The following is a 19,066-nucleotide window of genomic DNA, read 5'->3' on the forward strand; positions in this document are numbered from 1 at the left end:
AAAAACCCATCAACCCGCGTCTTAAAAATATTTAGCGAGGCAGCCTCCACCACTTCAACGGGCAGAGAATTCCAGAGATTCACCACCCTTTGAGTGAAGAAGTTCCTCCTCAACTCCGTTCTAAACCGCCCCCCTTTTATCTTGAGGCTGTGCCCCCTAGTCCTATTGTCTTTTTTGAGCGGGAAGAGTCTTTCCACCTCTATCCTATCCATCCCATTCATCATCTTATATGTCTCAATGAGATCTCCTCTCATTCTTCTAAACTCTAACGAGTACAAGCCCAGTTTATTCAGCCTCTCCTCATAGCTCAACCCCCTCAACTCCGGTATCAGCTTAGTAAACCTCCTCTGCACTCCCTCCAAGGCCAAAATATCTTTGCGCAGGTGCGGCGCCCAAAAATGCACACAGTACTCCAGTTGCGGCCTCACCAATGCCCTATACAGCTGCAGCAAGACCTCCCTACTTTTATATTCAATCCCCCTCGCTATGAAGGCCAGCATCCCATTCGCCTTCCTGACCACCTGCTGCACCTGCAAGCTGGGTTTTTGCGACTCATGCACAAGGACCCCGAGGTCCCTCTGCACCGTCGCCTGCTGCAGTTTTTCGCCTCGTAAGTAATAGTCCTTCCTACCATTTTTCCTACCAAAGTGGACCACCTCACACTTGCCAACATTAAATTCCATTTGCCATTTCCTGGCCCATTCGCCCAGCCTATCTAGATCCTTCTGCAGACTCTCAACACCCTCCGCACAATTTGCTGTTCCCCCAATCTTGGTGTCATCAGCAAATTTCGACACTCTACACTCGGTTCCCTCCTCCAGATCATCTATATAAATGGTAAAAAGCTGAGGCCCCAGCACCGACCCCTGGGGTACTCCACTAGTCACCATCCACCAATCCGAATAGCACCTGTTGACTCCCACTCTCTGCCTCCTATTTGACAACCAATCCTTTATCCACGCTAACACCCTACCCCCAACTCCATGTCCCTCGACCTTCTGCAATAACCTCTTGTGAGGCACTTTGTCAAACGCCTTCTGAAAATCTAGAAAGACCACATCCACCGGCTCTCCTCTATCCACCGCCCTAGACACATCCTCATAGAACTCCAGTAAATTTGTCAGACACGACTTCCCTTTAATGAAACCGTGCTGCGTCTGCTCTATCAAGCAATTCCCTTCAAGATGCTTTGCAATTTCCTCCTTAATGACAGATTCTAACATTTTACCTACCACAGACGTTAAACTAACCGGCCTATAATTCCCCGCCTTTTGCCTGGCACCCTTCTTAAACAACGGCGTAACATTAGCCGTTTTCCAATCATCCGGCACTTCCCCGGAATCCAGCGACGTTTGGAAAATAACCACCAAGGCATCCACTATCACCTCCGCCATTTCTTTCAGAACCCTCGGATGCATTCCATCCGGTCCTGGGGACTTGTCCACAATCAGCCCCTCCAGTCTGTCGAGCACCGCCTTTCTAGTAACAGTAATGTCATTAAGACCCTCCAGTCCTACCACCTTTCCATCGCTAACACCCGGCAAATTATTCACGTCCTCCTCCGTGAAGACAGAAACAAAAAAGTTATTCAATACCTTAGCCATATCCCCATCCCCTACCACTAGGTCCCCTTTCTCATCCTCTAAAGGACCAACATTCACCCTAGCCAGCCTCTTCCTTTTTATATATTTATAAAAACTCTTGCTATCCTTTTTTATATTAAGCGCTAGCCCAGCTTCATAGTTTCTCCTACCCTTCCTTATCAACTTCTTTGTCAATCTTTGTTGACATTTAAACCTCTCCCAATCCTCTTCTCGCCCACTACTCTTAAGAACATGAGAACATAAGAACATAAGAAATAGGAGCAGGAGTAGGCCATCTAGCCCTTCGAGCCTGCCCCGCCATTCAATAAGATCATGGCTGATCTGTCGTGGCTCAGTTCCACTTTCCCGCCCTCTCCCCATAACCCTTAATCCCTTCTCTTATCAAAAACCCATCAACCCGCTTCTTAAAAATATTTAGCGAGGCAGCCTCCACCACTTCAACGGGCAGAGAATTCCAGAGATTCACCACCCTTTGAGTGAAGAAGTTCCTCCTCAACTCCGTTCTAAACCGCCTCCCCTTTATCTTGAGGCTGTGCCCCCTAGTCCTACTGTCTTTTTTGAGCGGGAAGAGTCTCTCCACCTCTATCCTATCCATCCCATTCATCATCTTATACGTCTCAATGAGATCTCCCCTCATTCTTCTAAACTCTAACGAGTACAAGCCTAGTTTATTCAGCCTCTCCTCATAGCTCAATCCCCTCAACTCCGGTATCAGCCTAGTAAACCTCCTCTGCACTCCCTCCAGGGCCAAAATATCCTTGCGCAGGTGCGGCGCCCAAAACTGCACACAGTACTCCAGCTGCGGCCTCACCAATGCCCTATACAGCTGCAGCAAGACCTCCCTACTTTTATATTCAATCCCCCTCGCTATGAAGGCCAGCATCCCATTCGCCTTCCTGACCACCTGCTGCACCTGCAAGCTGGGTTTTTGCGATTCATGCACAAGGACCCCGAGGTCCCTCTGCACCGTCGCCTGCTGCAGTTTTTCGCCACGTAAGTAATAGTCCTTCCTACCATTCTTCCTACCAAAGTGGACCACCTCACACTTGCCAACATTAAATTCCATTTGCCATTTCCTGGCCCATTCGCCCAGCCTATCTAGATCCTTCTGCAGACTCTCCACACCCTCCGCACAATTTGCTTAGCTACTCTTAGCTACTCTAAATTCCTCCGCTTTTAGTTTAACACTTTCCTTCATCTCCTTTGTTATCCACGGCTTATTACCTCTCCTCCTACTATCCTTTTTGACCATCGGAATAAATTTCCGTTGAGCACCAAGAAAGATCTCCTTAAAGATCCTCCACTGCTCCTCAACAGACCCTCCCTCCAACGCGCTCTCCCAGTCCACATTCGCCAATTCTTCTCTCATCCTACCGTATTTCCCTCTATTCAAACAAAGGACGCATGTCCGGGAACCCACTTTCTCCTCCTCCATCTGCACCAGAAACTCCACCATACAATGATCACTCTCCCCAAGAGGAACTTTCACCACAAGGTCCCTAATTCTACCCGCTTCATTACATAGCACCAGATCCAAGATAGCTCGCTCCCTCGTCGGCTCCAACACCCACTGTTCAAGGAAACTATCCCGGCAGCATTCCAAGAACTCTTCCTCGAGCCCCCCACGTCCAACATGGGTCGACCAATCAATATGCAGATTGAAATCCCCCATAACTACGGCCGTCCCATTCCTGCACGCCGCACTTATTTGCGCGTTAACAGCCCGCCCCATCTCCAGATCATTATTCGGGGGCCTATAGACGACACCCACCAGCGTCTTCCTCCCTTTGCTGTTCCTAATCTCCACCCACAACGATTCCACCCTCTGCTCCTTGGCTCCAATATCATCCCTTGCTACCACCGTGATGCTATCCTTAATCAGTAGAGCTACGCCCCCCCTTTTTCCCTCCTGCCTATCCTTCCTAAACACTTGATAGCCCTGTACATTCAGCTCCCAGTCCCTGTCACCTTGCAGCCACGTCTCTGTAATGGGCACCAGATCGTATCCATTTGTATCGATCTGCGCCATCAGCTCATCCACTTTATTCCGAATGCTTCGTGCATTCAGATAAAGTGCTTTCATCCCAGCCTTCACCTGGACCCTATTTGCCGCAACGCCACCAACTATACTCACGCCCCCTACTCCCTCTATTATTGGGACATCCTCGGCCTCTTCCCTTACATGTACACTCTCCTTAACTTTAGACCTCGTAAGGTCACCTACCCTCACACCCTCCCCCCCACTAATTAGTTTAAAGCCCTGTCTACAGTCCTCTTTACTCTATTCGCCAGCACTCTGGTCCCAGCACGGTTCAGACCAACCCCATCCCTCCCGAACAGGTCCCACCTACCCCAATACTGGTGCCAATGTCCCATAAATTCACACCCATTCCTCCCACACCAATCCCTGAGCCACCCATTCACTTCCTTAATCCTGTCAACCTTACGCCCATCTGCACACGGTTCAGGCAGTAGCCCAGAGATAACCACCTTGTCGGTTCTACTTTTTAATTCCATTCCAAGCTTTTCATACTCCCTCCCGAGATCCTCAGTCTGCATTTTGCTTACGTCGCCGGCACCCACATGTACCACAACGACCGGATTCTCACCCTCCCACTCCAGGTTCCTCTGCAGCCCAGCTGCGACATCCCGTACCCGAGCACCAGGCAGACAACACACCCTTCTGTGCACTTTGTCATTGTGACAAAGGACAGTGTCAATACCCTTTACCCCACTATCCCCAATAACTACTACGTTCCTTTTCCCTTTCTCTTTGCCTATGTCCTGCTGCAGCACTGTACCGTGTGCAGCTTGCTCACCAACCTCACCTGCCTCGTTCTCGTCCAACTTGGAAGCAAGAACCTCAAACCTGTTATGCAGATTAAGAGGCTGAGGCCTCCGCTCCTCACCCCCCTTCCTCTTCCCAGTAGCCCCCTCTTGTCCCTGACCCTTAGAGTTAGCCAGTCTAGGGGGGGTGGATGTCACTTGCACCCCATTGACAATGGCACCCTCTCTCCCCTTGATGAGCCTCAGTGTCTGTAGCTCAGAGGCCAGCTCATTTACCCTGAGCTGGAGCTCCTCCAGCAACCTGCACTTACTGCAGACATGGTCACTGGGATGAACCCTAGGGTCCACCAGTTCCCACATCATACAGAAACCACACATCACATGCCCCTCCATTATTTACTGTAGTAGTTTTGAAAAAAATTTTTTTTTTTTGTTTTTTTTGTTTTTCAAACGAACTCACCTGGCCTTTTTCTCTCCAGCCCTTTTTGATATTAAGCCCAAGTAGCTCACTCTGCTTCCCTCTCACTCCGCTGCCCGCTCAGACGCTGCCCGCTGTCTACACCAGGCTTCCTTTTAAACCTGGCGCTGATTTAAATCTGATGGCCCACAACTGCCTGTTAACCACTCCCTCAGAATTCTTAAAGCAGTAAATATAATAAATAAATGCTTTAAACAGTTCTACAAAGAACAAAGTGCTTTAAACTGATTTTAAACTGGTTTTTAACAGGTAAATTCTTAGCTCTCTCTCTGCTCCTTCACTCAACATCAGCTGTATTTAGTAATTTAATATATTATGAGGAATTAATTATAATCCAGAAGATGATGACTCAAACATTTTGTGGTAATTAAACAATAAATAAACAGCAACAAAGTCAACTAGATGTACATTTAACCAAAACAGAGCCTACATACCGTCTAACCAAACTTTTCCCATTCCAAATACCTTTACTTCACTAACTCAAAGTAACCCTCCCCAAACATGCACAACATTTTGTAGATTTTTAAAAGCTATAAACTAAATCCACTAACGGTTACCACACTGGGCAGTTACATCGCTTTAGGTTTGTTTCTGAAGTAAAACAAAAAAGCCATTTTTTTTAAAGGAAGGGTTTCTTTCCAAACACAGCTTGTTGGAAGTTAACATATCTGTTTCTGTTGTGGCCTGAGGTCTCAGAACGACTAACTACCTTTGCATCAGTAAAATGCTTCCGGTAACAAATTGTTCCCTTTTGATCTTTCCATACCTGAACTCACCTCTTCAGAGGTAATTACCTTAATATTGTGAGTCAACCTTTTAGAGTGTAAAAGCAAAATTCATACCTTGTTTCTTCCTGGAAACCTCTAAACTTTATTCAAATCCTTTATGTTCTATTCCCCATTGTTACCAGCCTTTGGTAAACATCTGTTCACAGTGTTCTTAGGCTCAGTTACAACTCAAAAGCATCAGTTCCATTAACTTAACCGAACTGACCCTGCATTAAGCAGCTTACATTTTTCAGTAGTTTTAAAAAATATTTAACCAGCAGAGAAGGTTTCAGTTTATTGAGTTTTCCTGCTATTTCTATGTCATCACGATTTTTCTCTCAATCCTTAGACAGTGAACATAGGAAAGAAAATATGAAGGTGTGGAGGCTATTTAGATCCAGGCTTAACTCCATAGTTCATTTGCATAGAGAATTAGAAACTCAGGGTGTAAGGAGAAGGTGGGATTGTTCCCGGAAAGCAAAATGAAGGGGCAGAATATTTGAACGTCATATTGCATCAAGGAATCATACAAGTGTAAAGATGCCAGACTCCCAGATGACCATTGACCCAAAGCTGGCTGGTGGTGATTTAACCTGAAGATTGCCACACCTCAGGTGAGGGACAAGGCGGAGTCTTCATAACTAACGAGAATTGGACCGGTCTGTTAGCACAGTTGGCTGGTTTGTGATGCTCAAGAGTTGGGAGATTTGATAATAGGACAAACTTAAAGACTTTGTATCTGAATGCACAAAATAGGGAGAAATGGGTATGATTTGGTGGTGATTACAGAGATGTGGTTACAAAGAGAGCCGGTTTGGGAATTGAATACTGAAGGGTTCTCAGTATCTCGGAAGGATAGTCAGAAAGGAAAAGGAGGTGGTGTGGTTTGTTAGTGAAGGAAGGGATCGATGATGTAGTGAGAAATGCAGCAGGCACTGGAGATCAAGACATATGGTGGAGTTTTACTGACACGCCTGCCCGAGGTTCCTACCATCCCACCCGAGCCAGTGGAGAATGCCGTTCTCTGAATCTCTCCTGTTCCCTGAATCAGGGCAGGCGTGCTGATACAATTCCAGCTACTCAATCAGTCCAGCTAGAAATAAGAAATAGCAAAGGAAAGTCCCTGGTGGGAATGACCTATCGGTCCCCAAAAAATAGCACCGTATTGGGGCACAATGTAAACCAGGAAACACTAGTGAGGAAGGTACGGCAGTAATCATGGGTGATTTTTAATATGCGCATTCCCGATAGGGAAGAATCAAATTGGCAAAGGTAGCCTGGAGGCAAAGTTCATTGAATGAATTAGAATCATAGAAACCCTACAGTGCAGAAGGAGGCCATTCAGCCCATCAAGCCTACACCGACAACAATCCCACCCAGGCCTTATCCCCGTAACCCCATGTTTTTACCCTGCTAGTCCTCCTGACACTAATGGGCAATTTACCACGTCCAATCCACCTAACCAGCACATCTTTGGAATTGAACCTGGGTCCCTGGATTTGTGAGGCAGCTTTATGAACGACTGCCATAATGCCAGTTTAGATTGTAGAGATTGTTTCTTGGTGCGTTATGTTGTGGAATCAGCCAGGGAGCAGGCTACTCTGGATTGGGTACTGTGTAATGAAGAAAGATTAATTAATGACCTTATAGTTAAGGGCCCTGGAGGGAAGAGTGATCATAGTATGATGGAATCCAAAGTTCAGTTTGAGGTTGACAAACGGGAATCCCACACTCGCGTTTTAGAGCAAAACAAAGGAAATATGTGAGGAAATACAAAGGAAAAACTTGGCCATAGTGGATTGGGCAGGAGGGCAAAAAGGTAGAACAGTTGATGACCAGTGACAGTGACAGAGGGGGAAAATCATGCATGGCTAAGCAAGGAGGTTAAAGATAAGGGGGGGTGATTCTCTCTGTCTCTCAGTCTGCCTCTCTCTCAGTCTGCCTCTCTCTCAGTCTGCCTCTCTCTGTGTTCATGAATATATGAATTAGGAGCAGGGTTAGGCCTTTCGGACCTTTGATCCTGCTGAATGTGTTGCTTGTGTTTGTTGATATGTCACCAGGACCAGATGAGAAACATCCGAGGATACTGAGGGAAGTCAGAATGGACCTTGCAAAGACAGTGGCCGGAATTTTTTTATTTTCCTTAGATTCAGAGGTGCTTCCAGAGGATTGGAGCATTAAAAATGTGACATCCTGGAATGTGCTGTCTGAGAGTGTGGTGGAGACAGATTCACACAACGAGTGGTTAGGATCTGGAATTTACTGTCTGAGAGTGTGGTGGAGACAGATTCACACAGCGAGTGGTTAGGATCTGGAATGTACTGTCTGAGAGTGTGGTGGAGACAGATTCACACAACGAGTGGTTAGGATCTGGAATGTACTGTCTGAAAATGTGGTGGAGACAGATTCACACAGCGAGTGGTTAGGTTCTGGAATGTACTGTCTGAGAGTGTGGTGGAGACAGATTCACACAGCGAGTGATTATGATCTGGAATGTACTGTCTGAGAGTGTGGTGGAGACAGATTCACACAGCGAGTGGTTAGGATCTGAAATTCACTGTCTGAGAGTGTGGTGGAGACAGATTCACACAGTGAGTGGGTGGGATCTGGAATGTGCTGTCTGAGAGTGTGGTGGAGACAGATTCACACAGCGAGTGGTTAGGATCTGAAATTCACTGTCTGAGAGTGTGGTGGAGACAGATTCACACAGTGAGTGGGTGGGATCTGGAATGTACTGAGAGTGTGGTGGAGACAGATTCACACAGTGAGTGGGTGGGATCTGGAATGTACTGTCTGAGAGTGTGGTGGAGACAGGTAGACTCCAAGTGGTCAGGATCTGGAATGTACTGTCTAAGAGTGTGGCGGAGACAGGTTGACACAGCAAGTGGTTAGGATCTGGAATGCAGTGTCTGAGAGTGTGGTGGAGACAGATCGAAATGAAACTTTCAAAAGTGAGTTGGATCATTATCTGAAAATGAGAAATGGGTGGACTTTCTGACGCACGCATCACAAGACCGGGAATTCCTGCATGAGATTAACAGACCTGTTTATGGACCACCCGCTGTCCTGTCCTGCCCGCTATGATTCCCGCAGCTGGCGGGATGGGGAAATTCCGCCCAGTGTGTTGCGATATGTAGAGGGCCAGCAGGGATATAACAGGCAGGTGAGGCAATGGCCTGGTGGGATTATCGCTAGACTTTAATCCAGAAACTCAGCTAATGTCCTGGGGACCCAGGTTCGAATCTTGTGAAGTCCCACATTGTCAGATGTACAAGTTTCATTTCAAACATTATACAAGTTGAAAGGGATCCCAATGCTGCCTACTTATTTATACAGTGTATTTACAAGCATCAATCACAGTGGATGGCCTACCCCACTGTTTCCATTTATTCAACACAAATGTCCATCAAATGGTGGAATTTAAATTCAGTAAAAAGTATCTGAAATTAAAAATCTCCTGATGACCGTGAAACCATTGTCGATTGTTGTAAAAACCCATCTGGTTCACTGATATCCTTCAGTGAAGGAAATCTGCTGTCCTTACCTGGTCTGGCCTACGTGTCTCTCCAGAGCCACAGGAATCTGGGTGACTCTCAACTGCCCTCTGAACAAGAGCAATTAAGGATGGGCAATAAATGCTGACCAGCCAGTGACACCCATGTCCCACAAGTGAAGTTTTTAACATGCTGAATGGCCTTATTGTGTGCTGTAACAATGCTGTGATTCTCTGATTTTCCTGTAGCTGTGATTGCTCCATGTGTTCCTCGCTGTCAACATGGTGGTACTTGTCGACAGTTTAATAAGTGTGAGTGCCCACAGGGCACGGCAGGAAGTCGCTGTGAGAAACTGTGAGTAACAAAAGCCAAAAACCCCAAAACTGCATCCCTACGTACACCCCCTGCCTTCTCACCCCTGATCTCTCACCCCTGCCCTCACAGCCCTGTACCCCTGCCCCCTCACCCCTGCCTTCTCACACCTGATCTCTCACCCCTGCCCTCACAGCCCTGTACCCCTGCCCCCTCACCCCTGCCTTCTCACCTCTGATCTCTCACCCCTGCCCTCACAACCCTGTACCCCTGTCACCGCACCTCTGCCTTTTCACCCCCACCCTCTCACTCCTGCCTTCTCACCCCTGCTTTCTGACCCCTGCCCTCTCATCCCCTGCATCATTGCAACCCACTCTCACCCCATGCGCCTGCCTTTGCCCTCCACACCTCCAATCCCTACCCCAGTGTCTCCAGTAATTATACAAAGAACAAAGAAAATTACAGTGCAGGAACAGGCCCTTTGACCTTCCAGGTCTGCACCGATCATGATACCCTAACTAAACTTAAAAAAACTTTCTGCCCTTACTCAGTCCGTATCCCTCTATTCCCTCCCTATTCGTGTATCCATCCAGATGCCTCTTAAATGTTGCTAATGTGCCTGCTTCCACCACCTCCTTTGGCAGCGCGTTCCAGGCACCCACCACTCTCTGTGTGAAAAACCTCCCCCCATACATCTCCCTTAAACTTTCCCCCTCTCACCTTGAATCTGTGCCCCCTTGTAATTGACGCTTCCACCCTGGGAAAAAGTTTTTTTTATTCATTTGTGGGATATGGGCGCTGCTGGCCAACATTTATTACCCATCCCTATTTGCCCTTGAGAAGGTGATGGTGAGCTGCCTTCTTGAATCGCTGCAGTTCATGTTCTGTGGGTCGACCCACAGTGCTGTTCAGAAGGCAGTTCCAGGATTCTGACCCAGTGACAGTGAAGGAACGGCCGATATATTTCCAAATCAGGATAGTGAGTGACTCAGAGAGGAATCTCCAGGTGGGAATCTCCAGATGGGTTTGGAAGGTGCTGCCTAAGGAGCCTTGGTGAGTTGCTGCAGTGCATCTTGTAGATGGTACACACGGCTGTCACTGTGTGTTGGTGGTGGAGGGAGTGGATGTTTGTGGATGGGGTGCCAATCAAGTGGGGCTGCTTTATCCTGGATGGTGTTGAGCTTCTGGAATGTTGGAGCTGCACCCATCCAGGCAAGTGGGGAGTATTCCATCACACTGCTGGCTTGTGCGTTGTAGACGGTGGACAGGTTTTGGGAAGTCAGGAGGTGAGTTCCTCATTGCAGGATTCCCAGCCTCTGACCTGCTCTGGTGGCCACAATATTTACATTGCTGGTCCAGTTCAGTTTCTGGTCAATGGTAACCCCAGGGATGTTGACAGTGGGGGATTCAGTGATGGTGACACCATTGACTGTCAAGGGGCAATGGTTAGTGTGTCTCTTATTGGTGATGGTCATTGCCTGGTATTTGTGTGGCGTGAATGTTACTGATACTTGTTAGCCCAAACCTGGACATTGTCCGGATCTTCCTGCATTTCCACATGGATTGTTTCAGTATCTGAGGAGTGGTGAATGGTGCTGAACATTGTGTAATCATCAGCGAACATCCCCACTTCTGACCTTAAGATGGAAGGAAAGTCACTGAAGAAGTAGCTGAAGATTGTTGGGGCTAGGACTATACTCTCTGACTATCCACCCTGTCTGTGCCTTCATCATTTTGTAGACCTCTACCACCCAACGGGTGCTATTCTGGTTGGCAGTTGGTGACTAGTGGAGTGCCGCAGGGATCGGTGCTGGGGCCTCAGCTATTTACCATTTATATAGATGATCTGGAGGAGGGAACCGAGTGTATGGTGTCAAAATTTGCTGATGACACCAAGATTGGTGGAACGGCAAATTGCGCGGAGGGTGTGGAAAGTCTGCAGAGGGATCTGGATAGGCTGAGCGAGTGGGCGAGGACCTGGCAGATGGAGTATAATGTTAGCAAGTGTGAGGTTATCCACTTTGGAGAAATAATAGTGGGAGGGATTATTATTTAAAGGGTGAAAAGCTGCAGCATGCTACGGTGCAGAGGGACCTGGGGGTCCTTGGGCATGAGTCGCAAAAACCCAGCCTGCAGGTGCAGCAGGTGGTCAGGAAGCGAATGGGATGCTGGCCTTCATAGCGAGGGGGATTGAATATAAAAGCAGGGAGGTCTTGCTGCAGCTGTATAGGGCACTGGTGAAGCTGCAGCTGGAGTACTGTGTGCAGTTTTGGTTGCCGCACTTACGCAAGGATATTTTGGCCTTGGAGGAAGTGCAGAGGAGGTTTACTAGGCTGATACCGGAGATGAGGGGGTTGGACTATGAAGAGAGACTAAATAAACTAGGTCTGTACTCGTTGGAGTTTAGAAGGATGAGGGGGGATCTTATAGAGACGTATAAGATAATGAAAGGGATGGATAGGGTAGAGGTAGGGAGATTCTTCCCGCTTAGAAGGGATAGCAGGACTAGAGGGCACAGCCTCAAGATAAGGGGGGGTGCAGTTTAGAACGGAGTTGAGGAGGAACTTCTTCACTCAAAAGGTGGTGAATCTCTGGAATTCTCTGCCCGTTGAAGTGGTGGAGGCTACCTCGCTAAATATATTTAAGTCACGGGTAGATAGGTTTTTGATAGACAGGGGAATTAAGGGTTATGGGGAGAAAGCGGGAAAGTGGAACTGATTCACTTCAGATCAGCCATGATCTTATTGAATGGCGGGGCAGACTCAAAGGGCTAGATGGCCTACTCCTGCTCCTATTTCTTATGTTCTTATGTCTCCCCTCAGCCTCTGTCTTTCTAGTGAAAAAAATCCTAGTTTATCCAACCTCTCCTCACAGCCAACACCCTCGAGACCAGGCACCATCCTGGTGAACCTTCTTTGCACTCTCTCCAAAGCTTCCACGTCCTTCTGGTAACGTGGTGACCAGAACTGTACACAATACTCCAAATACAGCCTAACCAAGGTTTTATATAGCTGCAACATGATTTCCCAACTCCTGTACTCAGTGCCCCGGCTGATGAAGACAAGCATGCCGTATACCTTCTTAATCACCTTGGCCACCTGTGTTGTCACTTTTAGGGAACTGTGGACCTGCACACCCAGATCCCTCTGTATGTTAATGTTCTGTCATTTACAGTATAATTCACAACTCAATTTGAAATGCATTTAAAACCAAAATGCATCACCTCAGATTTGTCTGGATTAAACTCCATCCGCCATTTCTGTGCCCAAGTCTCCAATCTATCTCTATCCTGTTGTACCCTCTGACAATCCCTGGCACTATCAGCAACTCCACCAATCTTCATGCCATCTGCAAACTTACTAATCAGACGATGCATGTTTTCCTGATACAAAATAGAGGATTGGATAACTAACAGAAAGCAAAGAGTGGGTGTAAATGGGTATTTTTCTGGTTGGTGATCAGTGACTAGTGGTGTGCCTCAGGGATCAGTGTTGGGAATGCAATTGTTTACGATTTCCATAGATGATTTGGAGTTGGGGACCAAGTGTAGTGTGTCAAAATTCACAGATGACACTAAGATGAGTGGCAGAGCAAAGTGTGCAGAGAACACTGAATGCCTGCAAAGGGATATGGATAGTCTGAGTGAATGGGCGAGGGTCTGGCAGATGTAGTACAATGTTGGTAAATGTGAAGTCATCCATTTTGGTCAGAATAACAGCAAAATGGACGATTATTTAAATGGTAAAAAATTGCAGCATGCTGCTGTGCAGAGGGACCTGGGTGTCCTTGTACAGGAATCTCAAGGAGTTGGTTTGCAGATGCAGCAGGTAATTAAGAAGGCAAATGGAATTTTGTCCTTCATTCCTGGAGGGATGGAGTTTAAAAACAGTGAGGTTATGTTGCAGCTGTATAAGGTGCTGGTGAGGCCACACCTGGAGTACTGTGTACAGTTTTGGTCTCCTTACTTGAGAAAGGATATACTGGCACTGGAGGGGGTGCAGAGGAGATTCACTAGGTTGATTCTGGAGTTGAGAGGGTTGGCTTATGAGGAGAGACTGAGTAGACTGGGGTTATACTCATTGGAATTCAGAAGAATGAGGGGAGATCTTATAGAAACATATAAGATTATGAGTGGAATAGATAAGATAGAAGCAGGGAAGTTGTTTCCACTGGCGGGTGAAACTAGAACTAGGGACATGGTCTCTAAATAAGGGGAAGCAGATTTGGGACTGAGTTGAGGAGGAACTTCTTCACACAAAGGGTTGTGAATCTGTGGAATTCCCTGCCCAGTGAAGCAGTTGAGGCTCCCTCATCGAATGTTTTTAAGGCAAGGATAGATAAATTTTTGAACAGTAAAGGAATTAAGGGTTATGGTGAGCAGGCGGGTAAGTGGAGCTGAGTCCACAAAAAGATCAGCCATGGTCTTATTGAATGGTGGGGTAGGCTCGAGGGGCCAGATGGCCCACTCCTGCTCCTAGTTCTCATGTTCTTATTTTCCTCCAGATCATTTATATATACTACAAACAACAGAGGTCCCAGCACTGATCCCAGCGGAACACCACTAGCTACAGATCTCCATTCTGAAAAACACACCTCAACTGCTACTCTCTGTCATTCTATAACCAAGCCAGTTCTGTATCCATTTAGCAAGCCCATCCCAAATCCCATGTGATTTTAGTTTTTGTACCAGTCTGCCATGTGGAACCTTGTCAAACGCATTACTAAAGTCCACCTAAACTACATCCACAGCCCTTCCTTCATCAATTATCTTTCTCAGCTTTTCAAAACGCTCTGTCAAGGTGATGAGACATGACCTTCCCTGTACAAAACCATGTTGCCTGTCACTGACTAGTCCATTTTCCTTCAAATGCGCTTCCTTCCAAATCCTGTCCCTCAATATCTTCTCCAAAAGCTTCCTCACCACTGACATCAGGCTCACCGGCCTATCATTTCCTGGATTATAGAACCATAGAATCCTTACAGTGCACGAAGAGGCCATTCAGCCCATCAAGTCTGCACCAACAGCAATCCCACCACGACCCCCCCATATCCACCCTGCCAATCCTTCTAATTTACACATCCCAGGACACTAAAGGACAATTTAGCATGGCCAGTCAACCAAATTGCACATTTTTGGAGTGTGGGAGGAAACCCACACAGACACTGGGAGAATGTGCAAACTCCACACAGACATTGATCCATGCTGGGAATTGAACCCGGGCTCCTGGAGCTGTGAGGCAGCAGTGCTAACCACTGTGCCACCATGCAGTTCCAATTATCTGTGCTTCCTTTCTTAAACAAGGGGACAACATTGGCTTTCTGTCCTTTGGGACTTTGCCTGTGGTCAAAGGGGATATGCTTCCCTCCTGATCCTGATATATGCATAAAGAGCCTTGGGATTCTCCTTGATCCTGTTTGCTAAGGACATTTCATGGCTCCTTGTAGCCTCCTAATTCCATGTTTAAGTTTCTTCCGACTTTCTCTGTACTCCTCAAGGGCTTTGTCAGTTTTTCGATGCCTAGACCTATTGAATGCTTCCTTTTCCCTTTTGACTAAGCTTACAATTTCCCTTGTCATCCATGGTTCCTGAATTTTGCCATTTTTATCCTTAATTTCTGCGAGGACAAGCTTGTTCTGCACTTCATTCAACTGGCCTTTAAAAGACATGAATTTGCCTCAATAGCTGCTCCCAATCCACATTCCCAGTTCCTCCCTAACTTGGATGTAACTGGCCCTCGCCCAATTAAGCACCTCACCTGAGGGCTACACTTGTCCGGAAATCTTATGGAATTATGATCGTTAAGCCCAAAATGCTCCCCCACTGAAACATCGATCCCCTGGCCTGCCTCATTCCCCAATACCAAATCTAGTACGGCCCCCTCCCTGGTTGGATTGTCAATATATGTATCAAAAAGCGCCCCCCCCCGGACACATCTAATTGCTCTCTATCCGAGCCCATGGCTGTAAGGGAGTCCCAGTTAATATTGGGGAAGTTAAAGTCACCCAACACAGCTACCCTGTTTTTTACACCTTTCCAGTATCTGACTGCTCAGCTGCTCCTCTGTCTCCTGTGGGCTGCTGGGAGGCCTATAGTACACTCCCAACATTGTGATTTCACCCTTCCTAATCCTGAGCTCCGCACATAATGTGTCATTACAAGATCCCTCCAATATCTCCTCCCTCAACACAGCAATGCTGTGTTCCTTAATCAGCAATGTGAATCCCCAACCCCTTTTGCTTCCTCTTCCTTCCCGTCCAAAACAACAGTATCCTGGAATGTTACGCTGCCAGTCCTGTCCCTCCTTTAACAATGTCTCTGTAATTGCAATAACATCTTAATTCCATGCAGTAATCCAGGCTCTCTGTTCATCTGTTTTACCTGTTATACTTCTTGCATTGAAGCAAATGCACTCCAGCCCTACAATCCCGCTGAGTCCCGCAGCCTCCCTCTGCCGGCTCTTACTCTGCACTGTGTCTGTCTCAGTCTGAGCCCCGCAGCCTCCCTCTGCCGGCTCTTACTCTGCACTGTGTCTATCTCAGTCTGAGTCCTACAGCCTCCCTCTGCCGGCTCTTACTCTGCACTGTGTCTATCTCAGTCTGAGTCCTACAGCCTCCCTCTGCCGGCTCTTACTCTGCACTGTGTCTATCTCAGTCTGAGCCCCGCAGCCTCCCTCTGCCGGCTCTTACTCTGCACTGTGTCTATCTCAGTCTGAGTCCCGCGCCCTCCCTCTGCCGGCTCTTACTCTGCACTGTGTCTATCTCAGTCTGAGCCCCGCAGCCTCCCTCTGCCGGCTCTTACTCTGCACTGTGTCTATCTCAGTCTGAGCCCCGCAGCCTCCCTCTGCCGGCTCTCACTCTGCACTGTGTCTATCTCAGTCTGAGTCCCGCGCCCTCCCTCTGCCGGCTCTTACTTTGCACTGTGTCTATCTCAGTCTGAGTCCCGCAGCCTCCCTCTGCCGGCTCTTACTCTGCACTGTGTCTATCTCAGTCTGAGCCCCGCAGCCTCCCTCTGCCGGCTCTTACTCTGCACTGTGTCTATCTCAGTCTGAGCCCCGCAGCCTCCCTCTGCCGGCTCTTACTCTGCACTGTGTCTATCTCAGTCTGAGTCCCGCAGCCTCCCTCTGCCGGCTCTCACTCTGCACTGTGTCTATCTCAGTCTGAGCCCCGCAGCCTCCCTCTGCCGGCTCTTACTCTGCACTGTGTCTATCTCAGTCTGAGCCCCGCAGCCTCCCTCTGCCGGCTCTTACTCTGCACTGTGTCTATCTCAGTCTGAGTCCCGCAGCCTCCCTCTGCCGGCTCTCACTCTGCGCTGTGTCTATCTTAGTCTGAGTCCCCACGGCCTCCCTCTGCCGGCTCTTACTCTGCACTGTGTCTATCTCAGTCTGAGCCCCGCAGCCTCCCTCTGCCGGCTCTTACTCTGCACTATGTCTATCTCAGTCTGAGTCCCGCAGCCTCCCTCTGCTGGCTCTTACTCTGCACTGTGTCTATCTCAGTCTCAGTTTTTCCCCCAGTCCTGACAGTTGCTGATCTGCTGTTCCGGTTCCCAACCTCCTGCCATGCTAGTTTAAACCCTCCCAAACAGCGCTAGCAATCCTCCCACCCAGGATACTGATGCCCTTCCAGTTCAGATGCAACTCTTGTTTCTTGTACAGAACCCAGCTTCTCCAGAAGACATCCCCGTAATCCATAATTAAAGCCCTCCCTCCTACACCAGCTCTTTAGCCACTGTGACAGTTCTGGTATTATTAAACTAGAAAGAGTGCAGAAGAAATTTACTAGGATGCTACCGGGACTTGATGGATTGAGTTATAAGGAGAGGCTGGATAGACTGGGACTTTTTACTCTGGAGCGTAGGAGGCTGAGGGGTGATCTTACAGAAGTCTATAAAATAATGAGGGGCACAGACAACATAGATAGTAAATATCTTAACGCAAAGGTCAGGGAGTCTAAAACTAGAGGGTATAGGTTTTAGGTGAGAGGGAAGAGATACAAAAGTGTCCAGAGGGGTAATTTTTTCACACAGAGGGCGGTGAGTGTCTGGAACAAGCTGTCAGAGGTAGTAGAAGAGGCGGGTACAATTTTGTCTTCTAAAAAGCATTTCAACAGTTACATGAGTACGATAGGTATAGAGGGATATGGGCCAAATGTGAGAAATTGGGATTAGTTTAGGAATTCAAAAAAATGGGCAGCATGGACAAGTTGGTCTGAAGGGCCAGTTTCCATACTGTAAACCTCTATGGAGTGTTCAACTGTACTATCTCCCTGTTCCAAGGGAGTAATCCTGAGATTACTACCTTAGAAAGACTCTAGGATGGCACCAGAGTGAGGCAACTTCTTACAAGCTGTGCCCAGCATACCTTCTAATTCTATCTTTTACTCTCATTCAATGCTTCTAAAGCTTCATTCTAACTCTCTGCTACGACTGTGACACTACATTCTGCAATTTCTCCTTTCCTTCTCTATGAACGGTATGCTTTGTCTGTATAGCGCCCAAGAAACAATACTTTTCACTGTATAGAACATAGAACATTACAGCGCAGAACAGGCCCTTCGGCCCACGATGTTGCGCCGACGAGTTAAAAAACAATGACCCACTAACCTAAACCAATCCCTTTCCATCCATAAACCTATCCACGGATCTCTTAAACGTCCCCAAACTAGGCACATTTATAACTGCAGCAGGCAGGGCATTCCAATCCCTCACCACCCTCTGGGTAAAGAACCTACCCCTGACATCCGTCCTATAACTACCACCCCTTAATTTAAAGCTATGCCCCCCCCGTGCTAGCTTTCTCCATCCGAGGGAAAAGGCTATCACTGTCCACCCTATCTAAACCTCTAATCATCTTATATGTTTCAATAAGGTCCCCTCTTAGCCGCCTTCTTTCTAACGAAAACAACCTCAAATCCCTCAGTCTCTCCTCAGGACCTCCCCTCCATACCAGGCAACATCCTGGTAAACCTCCTCTGCACCCTCTCCAAAGCCTCCACATCCTTCCTATAATGTGGGGACCAGAACTGCACACAGTACTCCAAGTGCGGCCGCACCAGAGTTGTGTACAGTTGTAACATGACGCTGCGACTCCTAAATTCAATCCCCCTACCAATAAACGCCAAGACACCGTATGCCTTCTTAAAACAAGTGGAGAACGTTGTTAGGAAGGCTTATGGGATGTTAGCCTTTATAGGAAGGGGCTTAGAGTATAAAAGCTGCCGTCTAATGCTTCAGTTATACAGAACGTTGGTTAGACCGCATTTGGAGTACTGCGTCCAGTTCTGGTCACCTTACTACCGGAAGGACGTGGAGTCTCTGGAAAGGGTGCAGAGGAGGTTTACCAGGATGTTGCCTGGCATGGGGGGACTGGGTTACGAGGAGAGATTGAAGAGACTGGGGCTATTCTCCTTGGAAAGACGGAGATTGAGAGGGGACATGATAGAGGTATATAAGATACTGAAGGGAATAGATAGAGTTAATAGTGAGAGACTGCTCCCTAGACTGGGTACGAACACGAGAGGTCATCACTTAAGGGTGAGGGGGGGGAGGTATAATTTGGAGGTAAGAAGAAGGTTCTTTATGCAGAGAGTTGTGGGGGTCTGGAATGCGCTACCGAGTAGGGTGGTGGA

General features: G+C 47.7%; 1 protein-coding gene across 2 annotated transcripts in view; it reads left to right on the forward strand.

The window, feature by feature from the left end:
- The window catches only part of LOC145359533 (uncharacterized), a 129,248-nt gene that overhangs the window by 92,882 nt on the left and 17,300 nt on the right, over positions 1 to 19,066 (forward strand). For both annotated transcript variants that reach the window (XM_080214168.1, XM_080214178.1), the window contains exon 17: positions 9,379 to 9,484. In XM_080214168.1, coding sequence (XP_080070294.1) covers positions 9,379 to 9,484 — 106 coding nt within the window. The remainder of the gene's footprint in view (positions 1 to 9,378; positions 9,485 to 19,066) is intronic.

Source organism: Carcharhinus amblyrhynchos, chromosome 2 (genome assembly GCF_965287045.1).
Source record: "Carcharhinus amblyrhynchos chromosome 2, sCarAmb.v2.hapA, whole genome shotgun sequence".
NCBI lineage: Eukaryota > Metazoa > Chordata > Chondrichthyes > Carcharhiniformes > Carcharhinidae > Carcharhinus > Carcharhinus amblyrhynchos.